Source organism: Artibeus jamaicensis, unplaced genomic scaffold, assembly GCF_021234435.1.
Source record: "Artibeus jamaicensis isolate MK-2021 breed Jamaican fruit bat unplaced genomic scaffold, CSHL_Jam_final contig_648, whole genome shotgun sequence".
Classification (NCBI taxonomy): Eukaryota; Metazoa; Chordata; class Mammalia; order Chiroptera; family Phyllostomidae; genus Artibeus; species Artibeus jamaicensis.
Genome location: NW_026521912.1, coordinates 1,104,026 through 1,117,216, shown reverse-complemented (window position 1 = coordinate 1,117,216; position 13,191 = coordinate 1,104,026). Strand labels below are relative to the sequence as shown.

General features: G+C 49.4%; 1 protein-coding gene across 1 annotated transcript; it reads right to left on the bottom strand.

Moving 5' to 3' along the window:
• Positions 1–3,671: 3,671 nt before the first annotated feature.
• ANGPTL4 (angiopoietin like 4) lies at positions 3,672–9,244 on the bottom strand. The gene is made up of 7 exons (XM_037158947.2): positions 8,679–9,244; positions 8,354–8,464; positions 8,134–8,251; positions 5,794–5,907; positions 5,396–5,491; positions 5,026–5,307; positions 3,672–4,324 (listed from the first exon to the last, which is right to left on the bottom strand). Exons 1-7 carry the CDS (start codon positions 9,021–9,023, stop codon positions 4,143–4,145), a joined length of 1,248 nt encoding a protein of 415 aa, XP_037014842.2. The 5' UTR covers positions 9,024–9,244; the 3' UTR covers positions 3,672–4,142.
• Positions 9,245–13,191: the final 3,947 nt, after the last annotated feature.

Genomic DNA, 13,191 nt, shown 5'->3' with positions numbered 1-13,191 from the left:
TCATAGTAATAATAGTATTAGTAAGGATGGGTAATATTTGTATTGGGTCCTCACTGTGAGCCAGACTCTTACTTTTCTGAGTGCTTTTCACCCAATGTTACATGAAATCCTGAAATCCTCATAGCATTAGGAGAATAGGGAGGGGTGGGAGAGGTGAGAGGGTACACTACCAGAATAATCCCCATTTTCCGGATGCAGGAACTGAGGCCACAGAGCTTTAGGGCCTGTCCCCAGTCACCCAGGAAATGGATGTGGTTAATTTAAGTACTCCAGCTTTGGAATTGCACAGGTCTGGATTGACATCCTGGCTCTTGTTTGGTTCCCAACCATTTTAGATTTTTTTTTTCCCCTGGGGGTGAAGGGTCAGCAAATGCTGTGTTGGAGGAGGTCATAATTACAGAAGTGATGGGGTTCGGGAGGTGAGCCCTCTTGGAAGAGCTTGGGAATTAAGAAAACAGCTGGGCCAACCCTCCCTCCACCTCCACAGGTGGGACTTTCTACCAGTTCCAACCACAGTAGTTTCAAAGGAGATTGTCCAAGCCTGCCTGGTACAACACACCCCCAAACAAGAAGCCTGGAGAAGGTCTGGCCTATGTTGCTGAGGGCTTCATGGCCCATACTCAGCCATGGCCCCAGGGAAGCTACTGTGCCCCAGCATGTTCCAGGATGAGGCAGCTGGGACTCAGGGCACAGACAGAAGGTGTTTTTCTCAATCAAATGTCCTGGACACAAGAGAACACATTATTTCATATGATCTCTATGATAATTTTAGGTGTTGCATTAAATAATATTGAACCACATATTGAGAAAGTCCTACATTTTTTCAATTATTTTAAAAAATATTTAATTTTAGAGAGAGGGGAAGGAAGGGAGAGAGAAATATCAATGTGTGGTTGCCTCTCACGTGCCCCCTACTGGGGCCCTGGCCAGCAACCCAGGTATGTGCCCTGACTGGGAATCAAACCAGTGATCCTTTGGTTTGCAAACTAGCACTCAGTCCACTGAGCCACACCAGCCAGGGCCCTTCTTTTAATTCTTAAAATCTTTTTTTACCTATCAAGGAGAGAAGTTTACTCTCTCTCTCTGGCTCATATCTCTTGAACAATTCTAATCATCACCTCTGTCTTTTTACTTTTTAATACTCACCCAAGGATATGCTTATTGATTTTAGAGAGAGGGGAAGGTGGAGAGAGAGAGAGAGAAACATGGACATGAGAGAGAAACATTGATTGGTTGCCTCCTTTATGTACCCCAACCAGGGACTGAACCCGCAGCCTAGGTATGTGCTCTGACAGGAAATCAAACTTGCAACATTTGGTTATGGGACACCGCTTCAAACCAACTGAGCCATCTGGCCAGGGCTCATCTCTCTTATTTTAATAGGGCTGGGATGCAGACTGAGAGTTTTCAGAAGGCAACAGGATTTGGCTAGGATTTTCTTCTTCACATTTTATTGTGAAGTGTTTAAACATTTATAAAAGTGGAAAGAATTGTTCAGAGAATATTTCTGTACTCATATTCTCCACCACCTTGATTCCACTATTAATATAGCATTTTGTTTTATCACATATCCACCTCTCTAGTCATCCATCTATCATCTTATTTTTTGATGTATCTCAAAGAAAGTTGAAGATTTGGGGGAATCTAATGTGTAGCATGGTGATTATAGTTAATAATAGCATACCACATTATTGAAAGTTGCTAAGAAAGTAGATCTTAAATGTTCTCACCACAAAAAAAATGGCAGTTATGTGATGTGATGGGGAGTTAGCTAATGCTATGGTGCTCATCATTTTGGCAATATAAAAATGTATCAGATCAACACATTGTACAACATAAAGTTACCCAATGTTATATGTCAATTATGTCTCAGTTCAGCTGGAAAAAATGAAAAGTAAAACAGAAAATGAAGGCATCTGTTTTCTTCACCTCTAAACACTTTAGCATGAATATCATTAACTATACTTCAATATTTGTTTATAGGTTTTTTAGTAATTTCTTTTGGGATAAAATTGACATTCAATTAAATGCACAAGTCTTAAGTGTACATTTGCTAAGACAAAGGTATACACTGGAGTAACCCAGCTCTGTCAAGATTCAGAACATCACCATAACTCAGCAAAGGTTCCCTCATGCCCCCTCCCAGTTGGTTCTTATTCCACCCTTATAAGGTCAACCACTATTCATGCGTTGTGTGTGTGTTTTCCATCATGCATCGGTTTTCTAGCTAGAATTGTTTTATTTTCATTTACTTTGTCTTACTAATCTATTTATGACAGGTAATACTGGTTTTCCACATGTGGTAGAGATACATATTTATATTTTTTAAAACTGAGTCAGTCCCAATATACATGAGAATCCGGCTTAATTATTAATAACACAACCCCATTTCACTCTCAAAAAGTGTCTCAGTTTGGACCATCAATGTAGATCACCCTACCTGTAGTGGGAGGGGCTTGGTGCCCCTGGGACTCTTTGTTCAGTCCTGTAGCCCAAACACTTAGTACAGGGCTTAGCACATAACCAGTGTTGGATAAATATTACTTGAACTTACATTCATATTTTTAAAAATCAATTTAAAGGAAACATGAAGATGTGGCATAAAATGTGAATTTACCCCAAATACCATCAATGTGCACATTATGTGATGGCCCTTGGCCTCTGTGACTGTTGAGCCCTCGACACATGGTCTGTCCCAAATCAGATGTGCCGTAAGTATAACATACACAATGGATTCCAACGATTCAGTAAAAAAACCCCAAAACTGAAATATCTCCTTAGTGATTTTTGTGTTCTCCTGACCTGTGTAGTGTGTAGTTCAGCTGATTGGGTATTGTCCAGTACACCGAAACGTTGTGGGTTTGGTCCCCCACTGGGGCGTGTGTGGGAGGCGACCAATTGATGTTTCTTCTTCTCCCTCCCTTCCCCTCACTCTAAAAAATAATTTTTCTGTTGATCACATGTTGAAATGGGAATACTTTTGATACATTGGACTCAATAAAATATTTTTTAAATTTTACTTTACCTGTTTCTTCTTGTTTTTTGTTTTCTGTTTTTACTTTAAAAAAATTATTTATTTATTCATTCATTCATTCATTCATTCGTTCATTCATTTTTAGAGAGGGGCATGGAGGGAGAAAGAGAGAAACATCAGTGTGTGGTTGCCTCTCACACACCCCCTGCTGGGGTCCTGGCCTACAACCCAGGCATGTGCCCTAGATTAGGAATCTAACCAGTGATCCTTGGGTTCACAGGTGGGCACTCAATCCACTGAAGCACAACAGCCAGGACTCTTTTTACTTTTTAAAAACTGTGACTGCTAGAAAATATGAACTTAGACATGCGATTCATGCATATGTTTATTAGGTGGTGGGGCCCTGAGAGGTTGATGATGACTCACATGCATGAGTACAGTTTGGAGGGCACTCTAATTTTCTGTCTTCCCTGCTTCTAGGAGGAATAAAGGAGGGATTTGTTTTTTAATTTTGAAAATAAAAATGACATAGTCATCATGAAATAATAAGGGAAGGAAATTGAAATGACTTGTCAGAGGTGATAGAAATAACCAGTGTTGTTGACAGACCAGGGAGTGTTCACCTCCATCCTGAGAATATGTTTATGTGGATTTTGAAACTGTCCACTTTTTAAAACAAACCTAGGGACAAAGAAAGAAATGTTCCGAGGTTGCTTTTATTCCAAGAATTCGGTGAGCTCTGCCCAGACACCACTGGCGTGGGCTCATCCCACAGCACCCACACACCACAGCTTGGTGAGGGCACTCTGGTCCCCTGGCCAGTCAACATGACTGAATCTGCATTTCAGGGCTGTTGTGGTTGCCCCTGAGTGGTCCTTCTGTGTTCCCCAACTCCTCAGGTAGGCAAGTAGCAGGCCTCAATGCCCATTGGTCCCACACTTCTGTGGCCTGTGGCCTGCAGCCCTTCAGTTCCGTCTTTCTCAGAGAGTATCGCCTGGACCTCCACACTAAGAAAGGTGGCCTCTCCAGTCATAGGCTTCTTCTCTGTCCACAAGGCTCCAGATGGCCCCTGCCCAGAGCCCCTGCCCAGGCAGGGAGTGGCCATATGCTAGGCCAGAGTCAAAGTCACTCTCCTCTAGGAGCCTGGGGCCAGGCCCCAATAAGGAGGCTAGGAGGCTGCTTCAGCCATTGTGGGCTGAATCAGCATGGTGGTGGCCTGCAGTGGGTAGTAGCGGCCCCGCCACGTCTTCCAGAAGATGCCTTTCTTACGTTGCTGCCGCTGTCGAGGGATGGAGTGGAAGTACTGGCCGTTAAGGTTGGAGTGGCTGCAGGACCCAAACCACCAGCCACCTGCAGGGGTCAGAAAAAAGGGAGCATGTTTGGGCAGGGTCCTTGGGTCTCCACTGGGGCTGGGATGGAGATGAGGCCAGGCATCAGACTTTACATGCTTTAGAAGGGAGGACTCTCTGGCAGTGGTTGTCAAATTGTGTTCCGAAGAACCTCAGGTTGTGACAGAGAAGCCTCAGGGACTCTGGACTCCCAAGCTCAATACCACAGCTTTCATTTCTGTGACTGTGGCAAGTCATTTCTCTGTGCCTGACACATGGAAAACATTCATTGAAGACTTTCTGTGATGGTCATCTGTGTCATCAATTTACATTAGATTGAACCATAAGAAATTACCATTATTTCATAATTTTTTGACCCACCAAAAGGCAGTTTGATATGTTTCAATTCACAGGGCCTTGGCTTTGCCTTTGATTTTGAACATGACAGAATTTGTCTTCATAGCTTTGCCACATGCCAGCTACCATCCTACAAGTGTCTCATTGAATTTTCCCAATAATCACACGGAGGAAGCACTGTGGTTATACCCACTTTAAAGATGGGGCGACTGAACATGAGAGAGGCTAAGTCAGTTGCCAAAGTGTGCACGGCAAGTAAGGAAAAGAGTAGACCGAATGAAACTGGGATTGAAGGAAGGGCAGGGAAGCAGAAAGGCAGGTGAGGAGGCGCCACAGGCAAAACAAGGAGGGACAGAGCTTACTTACCAGAGAGGCTCTTGGCACAGTTCTTGTCCCCTCGGAGGTCATGGTCCTGGTCCCAAGTGGAGAAGGGCAGGGAGAGTCCACTGGGCGTCACAGTGGTGGCACCCAGCTTGCTGGCCACGGGTGCTGTTAGCTGCAGGCTGTAGGCAGTGTCCTCACCACCAAGCCGGACGGGGAACTGCAGCGACTCGGCATTGCCCTCCCAGTCCTGAAGCTTCACAGCCAGGTGGCTGTCACGGTCCCCCAAGATCAGATGCACCTTCTCCAGTCCCAGCCAGAACTCTCCTACAGTGGGGAAGGCCATTGGTGAGATGGGGACCCACCTCCACAGCCCCCTCTGCCCCCTGTGCCTCCAGCCACTGGAAACACCCACCTTGGGGATCTCCAAAGCCAGCCTTGTAGGCTTCCCAGGGCTGATTGAAGTCCACAGAGCCATCCTGGCGCCTCTGAATTACAGTCCACCCTCCATCTGCCCAGATAGGTACAAAGTCACCAGAACAACCCTTCTCACAGGGGACTCCAACTCCTCCATTTGGCTCCCAAACCCCAAGCCACCTCCAAACCCAGGGAGTACAATGTCCCCCTCATCCATCCCAGCAGGAGTGGAGGAAGGTAGTCAAAGGAAGGGGTACTGAGGGCTGGCCAGCAGGCCAGAGGCTCAGCCTAGGTCTCTGTCCTCAGGACCCAGTAGGGGAAGAGGGAGTTGGAGTGAAGAAGGTGGGCTGCATTTGACAGAAAGACAACAGCGCCTGGTGGGCCAGCATATCCTACCTGCAGTCATCCTGCAGCTAACCAGGAAAGGCAGGGACCCCTGAGGCTGAATCTGGAATAGTCCACTTTGCCGTTCTCCCTCTTCAAACAGCTCTTGGCAGTCCCTGGGCAGCCCTATGGGACAAAGAGAGGGGCGGGGAGATTAAAGCAGAGAGCAGTCCTGAGCAGTCCCAGGAAACATGTGTGCCTAGAGTCTGGTCAGTGGGCAATAGCAGCATAAGGGGGGCAATCCTTAATTCATGGTACCTCCCAAACACTTGCCTGAAGTCTTCCATGGCTTCCTCTGACCTCTCTCAACACTGCCTGCAAGGCATTCCAGAACGGGCCCCTGCACCTATCCGCCCCCCTCCCCCACTGCATGCCTCATCCTCTGGACACACAGCCTTCCTTGTTCCCCACACCCTCCTGCCACAGGGCCTTTAGATATGCTGGTCCCTCTGCCTCCAATGCTGTTTGCTCATGCCTTTTTCTGCCTCATTCTAAATGTCCCAGGTTATAAAAGGAATCCCTGGCCCCCAGGCCAGGCCAGACCTCCAGAAAGGGCCATCAAGGACTTCCCACTCCCAACACTGGGGCTATCTGGTAATCTCTCCCTGACTCCCTCCATTGAATGAGGCCTCTGTGAGGCCAGGGACGGGGAGTGTTTGGGGGCCAGCCTGATCCTAGTCCACAGCAGTGTTTAGTAAAGACTCAACGAATGAATGATTGCAGGAGCTATATCGCGGGGAGGGGAGCCAAGACCTGGACAGGCTCTGCTTTGTCTGGTGGGGGATTTGGATCAGGCCTGGGTGGGACTTGGGGGACAGAGGTCCTGCCTGGGATCCCAGGCATCAGAGGGAGTTGAGTGATTGAAGAGTAAAGGAGAGAGGGAGAGAGAAAAGGAGGAGGGAAGGAGGGAGAAGGTGAGGAAGGAGGGATAGCTATAGCTAGTGGGAAGTCCCACACCCAGCCCGGCAAAAAAGTAGGGAAAAGGTCGCCTGTTGGGGGTTGAGGGGAGGCCCAGGACAAGGGGACAAGGGGTGAGTGTATCCTAACCACTGCAGGGGTGGGAGCCAGCCTAGAGTGACTGGAGACACTTTCCGGCCTCTGAGGCAGCTCCCCTTTCCCCTACTTTCCTCTCTTCCAATCAGGACAGGAACCCAGCCAAACCACAAATGTGGCTTCCATTAGCACCAGCTGTTTCTCTCTCCAGCTTGAACTTTCCCCTAGTTGGCCAGACTGAGCTGAAGTCTGGGAGTCCCCAAACTCTTGAGTTTCCTTCTCCAATCCCCTCCACATCCCTCAGCCTGGACCTATATCTGCTGGCCCATCCCAGAAGCCCCCATCTCAGGACAGCAGTTTGGGAGCGTGTACTGGACCCTTCCTGTTGGGAGTGGCAGGGGAGCAGCAGAGTGGGAGAGCCCTCAAAACTAGAGGGCTGGAAGCCAGCAACCTGCCTGAGGGTGGGGCATCCGAACTTTCACCCGGTTGGCTGCAGACATACAGATGCCAGGCCTGGTGACAGGGCAGGAGAACCATAGGGAAGTCAGCTGGGTCTGAGGCCATAAACTTAGGGTGGGGCAGAGACATGGGAAGCTGGGAACCTGTGTTGACATACACAGACATGTGGTTGAAAATCTGGGGCAATTCCAGGCATACACCCCAAAAGGACCCAGAACTCCAGATGGTGGTGACAGTCAGCTCGCTACGATAGTGGGGGGTGGGAAACAGGTGAACAGGCACTTTGGGGCCGAGAGAAGGGTGAGGGACCAGGTGTTTGGGTCAGCAGCCCTAGATTTGTCAGAGATGTAAAAGTGAATGCATCTGACCAGGGGCACAGGGGTCCCCTGCCCTTGCTCCACCTCCTAGATATACACTCCAAACCTCAGAACCCCTCTCCCAGATAGGCATTTGCTGTTCACCCAATAAGAACTCCAGACTCCCTAGCTGACACCCTCTTGTGTACCACCGTGCCCTCCTAGAAAGTTCCAACCTAGGTGGAGGTGTCTCTGAGCTGCACCAACGCTTCCCCACACTCCTGCAGCTCAAGTCCCTCATGGACCCTCTTTCCCAACACCTGCTCTATTAGCGGCCAGCAAGGCTTTGGGGGACACCCACTGGCCCACTGGGGAGAAGGGTGGGGTGGTCAGGGGCAGAGCTGTGGCAGGAAGTGCCCCATCAGCCCTTCATCAGAGCCCACAGGGACCCAGGTCCAGGACCTCTTTCCTTCTGAGTAAGGTGGACGTGACAAGGAGGGGTACAGGAATGGTGTGTGTGTGTGTGTGTGTGTGTGTGTGTGTGTGTGTGTGTGTGTGTGTGAGGGGAGAGCTGCCAGAGGACAGCAAAGGGCTGGATACTCACTCTGCACATGGCTTATATTGTGAGTGTGGCCAACAAGCTGTGACACCTTGGGTAGCCTCTTCCTCCTGGCAGGCTTGGCCATCCTGTGGCCCACCTGTGTGGGGGCCAGGAGACCCACCTGGGAAAGGATGGGAGGAGAGTGTTAGATATGACTGGTTCACATCCAGGCCCATAGGTCCAGCTTTGACTTCCCTCCCCACCTGAGGCAAGCATCTGGCACCTGGCTCTGCAGATTCTGGATTCTCAGATTCTGCTTCTCCAGGTGCTGCTGCTGCTGGGCCACCTTCTGGAAGAGAAGCTCGATCCTGCTGTTCTGAGCCTGGAGCTGAGTCTGGAAGAATGTGAAAACCCTGATGAGGACCCTGCCTTCTGCCGCCAACCTCTCCGTTCACCCATCCATCTGTCCTTCCAACTTTCCATTCTCTGACGCCTGGACAAGAGAGCTCGGGGTGCCCTGGATGCGCTCCCACCCCCTTCCTTCCACACCCTTTCAGACTGGCGAGAGAGCAATAGCAGCGCAGACAGCTACCCCCGGCCGCATGTACCTGCAGGTGGCGGAGGGTATCGGGGGCGGCTTCGCCACGAGAGACTGGACTCACAGGGACGTGCGGCGACGTGGCAGGTGCCCCCGGCTCCTCGCAGGCGGCCCCGCACGCGCCCAGACGCCGCTCCAGGGCGCCCAGCTGCCCCCGGGTGCGCTCCACATGTTCTCGGAGCCCGCGGCCGAGCTGGAGGAGTCCGTGTGCCAGCACATTCACCTCATCCCAGGACGCGAAGCGCGGCAGTGGCTGCGGTGGCTCAGCCCGCGCGGGGCTGCCCTGTGCGCTCAGCAGCCCGGCGGTGGCAGCGCACAGCACCAGGGCTGCTCTGGCCGTCGGTGTACAGCGCATGCTTCAGGGTGGCCTGGGCGCGGGGACGCGAGGACTCAGACACAGCGAGCGGCACGGGGGAGCAAGGCTGACGCGGAGTCTAGAGATGTGGGGACCCTTGCAGAGGCTCTGGCGGGTGCAGAAGCCACAGGGAGCAAGGGTCTGATACAGGCCTCGAATCCTTGGTTTGGCTTGTCCCTGCGACGCCCTTTTTTATAAGGCGGTTGCCAGAAGGAGCGGGGCAACTTCGAAGGCGGAGCGCGGGGAGTGTCGGGGGCCGGGCACGGGGTGGAGTTCTGTGAGTTCCAGTCTGTGTAGATAACAGGATGGGTGCGGGGTGCCCTAGAAGGGCAAAACTCTGACTCCTCCCTACCTGTCCCTGACGTGACTTCCCTGCTGACCGTAACAGACCTGATTACCAGTCTCTCCGTGGTCCTTTTTCCAGCACCGGAATTCCAAGCCGTCCACCTAGCCCGGCTCTCCGCGCTCGAATGGGGAACGGGCGCGGGCTTACTCGAAGGCTGGGCTGGCGGCTGCATTCCTCGTGCCCTCCTTAAGGCCAAAGCTGGGAAGCGGTCGGGAAAGAGACGTGAGAGACAGGGTCCTGGTGCACTGAATCCCGCAGGGCCAGACCCATGATGTTTCCGGGAGAGCCTTCTAAGACCAGGCTGCTCCACCACCACCCGCGCCCCACCGGGAAGCGCCTCCGGGTTCCCTGACCACTTCCTCAAAAATTAGTCATGGCACATGTGTCTGTGGGTTTATTTTATTTTATTTGGGAAGGGGCAGAGATCAATTTGTTGTTCCGCTTATGCATTCATTGGCTGCTTCTTGTATGTGCCCTGACCAGGGATGAAACCACAACCCTGGCTTACCCAGATGTAGCTCTAACCAACGGAGCTCCTGAGCGGAGGCAATGTCTGTGGATTCTTTAATGTCCCTCGTCCCCCTTCCTCACAACCTAGTGCCCTGGTGGCAGGGTCTGTGTCTGCTCTGTTAAGTCTCCAGCTCAGGGCCTCTCTTCCCAATGACACTCTCTGTCCCCAGGGCTTGTGTGTCTGAGTCTTGCCTGTTTCAAAGTAGGCACCTCCTAACAGAAAGAGGGGATACCTGGAAGGAAGGCCAGCCCATTCATGCACTCACTCATTTGGCAGTCTGCTCCCCTATATGGGGTTCCTAAGCTGGTGGAGAGATTCCGGTATAGGCAAGGTTGGGACAAAGAAAGAACTGAGTGTAGCTGTGGGGCTGGACCAAGTCTATTCCACAATGGTAGGCATTTATTCAACAAACTTTCACTAAAGTCCTCCCCCTATACCCTGTCAGGAAAGACAGGTTGGCACAGAAAAATCTGCCTGCCAGGAAGAACCCGGGGCAGATTGGTTTCCAGCTCTGGCAAGAAGAACAGAGTTGACTCAGCAGGGCTCAGAGCCAGCTCGGCTTCTGGAATGAAACTGTGTGCCCCGGGCTGATGCGCAGTTCTCCACTCACACATTTGGCCAGGCCAGCTGCCAGGGATGCAGATCCCAGCAGCGGCGACAGGCAGATGGGAAGGACAGGGAGGAAAACCTCCACAAGAGTAGACCCAGACAGTCACCATCTGCCCTAGAGCCAGCCCATCCACCTTGAAGCCCCTGGCCTCCGTCTGAGTGGGAGACATTGCTATTCCAGAGTGTGTTCTGGCTTCCTGTGCTGAAATAATTGATCATTTACTTTTCCAACCGGACGACGTCTTTATTATCCATTTCTCAGGGGCTTCTTCCTCAATACCAGGTTTCAGAGGCCACAAAACAGAAAAGGCTCTCTCTTAGATGCACAGGCCATGAACAAGCTACACAAGAATTTCTCCTCACTTTGGCTGGTGTGGCTCAGTGGATTGAGTGCTGGCCTGTGAACCAAAGGGTTGCCAGTTCAATTCCCAGTCAGGGCACATGCCTGGGTTGCAGTCCAGGCCCCAGTAGGGGGCTTGTGAGAGGCAAATGCACACTGATGTTTCTCCCTCCCTTCCTCTCTGTCTATAAATAAATAAATAAATAAATAAAATCTTAAAAAACTAAAAATAGTGGTATCCTGACAGGTGTAGCTCAATTGCTTGGCCATCGTCCCACAGAGCAACAGGTCACCATTTTGATTCCAGGTCAGGGCACAGCCTGAGTTACAGGTTTGGTCCCTTTGGTTGGGACACGTATACAAGAGACAACTGATTGATGTTTCTCTCTCACATCAATGTTTCTCTCCCTCTCTTTCTCCCTTTTCCTCTCCCTAAAAAATAAATAAATAAAATTTAAAAAGTAGTGGCAAATACCTACTGTGTATTAAATATACTGTGTTCTAAACATAGTAAACATATATGTGTACTAAATATACTGTGATTCTGTATTCACTTAATTCTAATAACTCCAAACTAGGTAGGTAGTTATTCTTTTTTATAGACAACAACACAGTGAAAGAGAGGTTACACACTTGTTCAAATTCTCACAGTTATCTGGACAGAGCTAGGGTTTGAAACCAGGCTGGCTAACTCAGAGCTCTGTTCTGAGCAGCCATAATATGTTACCTTTATTCAAAATAGTCCAGTGAGCCTTGCCTTTTGATACCCATGCCCTTGTGTATTTCCCCTCTATCATATAATCAAGAGCATATTGTTAAACCGATGGTGTGTGTGACTTCTGAGGTTAGGTCATAAAATACATGTGGCTTCTGCCTTGTTATTAGATCACATGGTCCAGGAAAAGCCAGGTGCATGCTGTGGGATGCTCAAGCAACACTTTGCAGAAATCCACATGGTGAGAAACTGAGGTCCCCATTCAACAGCCAGCATGTCAGCCACGCAAGAGAGCTCACTCTTTCTTTTTTAAGGTTTTATTGATTTATTTTTAGAAAGAGGGAGAGAAACATAAATGTGTGCTTGCCTCTTACATGGCCCCTACTGGGGACCTGTTCTGCAACCCAGGCATGTGCCCTGATTGGGCATGGAACCGCTGACCCTTTGGTGGCAAGCCAGTGCTCAGTCCACTGAATTACACCAGGCAGAGCTCAAGAGAGCTCTCTTGAAAGCACATCTTCCATCCCAGTCACACTTTCAGATGACACAGCCTCAGCTAACATGTCATTAACTTTGTGACACCCCATGCCACAACCACCCAGCTAAGACTCTCCCAAAGTCCTGAACCATTAAAACTATGAAATAACAAATGTGTGTTGTTTTTCTAAGCTACTTGTAATGCAGCTGACACAATAGATAGCTAATATAATAGCCAACACTTCAGTAGTCTCACTCTATGCCTGGCACTATTTTGAATATTTTATGTACATGCATTCACTTAACATACCCTATAATGTTGGGATAGTACTGTTTTAAGCTTCATTTTGAAGAAGAGAGGAAACTGAGGTATAGAGCAATCCCATGGTTTGAGAGAGGAGGTGTGAGGGCAACAGTTCCCCAGGATGATTATGACCACAGTTGGCCTTAAACCTGCCCCAATTATGGCCTATTTTGAGTTCTGCCAGGGGTGACAATGAGTGCTGCTCCCATGAGTTACAACCCTTTCACCTGTTCAAATTTGCACGGAAGCCAAACCCCCTCTGCCATCTATCGTCTTGCACACATATATAATATATATGCATATGTGTAATATATATGCATATGTGTAATACATATACACCTACATAAGACACACACACATATATAAAATACAGAGAGAAAGAAAGGTAATACCCACACATTATTTTTTTCTGAATCATATGTTGCAGACATTATGTATGACTTTGCCTTTTACTAAGAACAAGGATATTCTGCCCAGCTTGTGTGGCTCAGTGGATTGAGCACAGGCCTGTGAACCAAAGGTTGCTGGTTCAATTCGCAGTCAGGGCACATGCCTGGGTTGCCAGCCAGGTCCCCAGTGAGGGGCACATGAGAGGCAACCACACACTGATGCTTCTCTTCCTTTCTTTCTCCCTCCCTTTCCCCTCTCTCTATAAATAAATAAATAAATAAATAAATAACATCTTAAGAATAAGGACATTCTCTTACACAACTATAGTACAGTTAGCAACAGGAAACTCAACCCTGACATAATACAGTTCTCTAATCTACAATCCATACTCCAGTTCTTTCATCTATGCCTGTCGTGCCCTCACAGCCACACTTTCCTGCAAGGTCTCATCCAGAGCCACACATTGCCTTGCACTG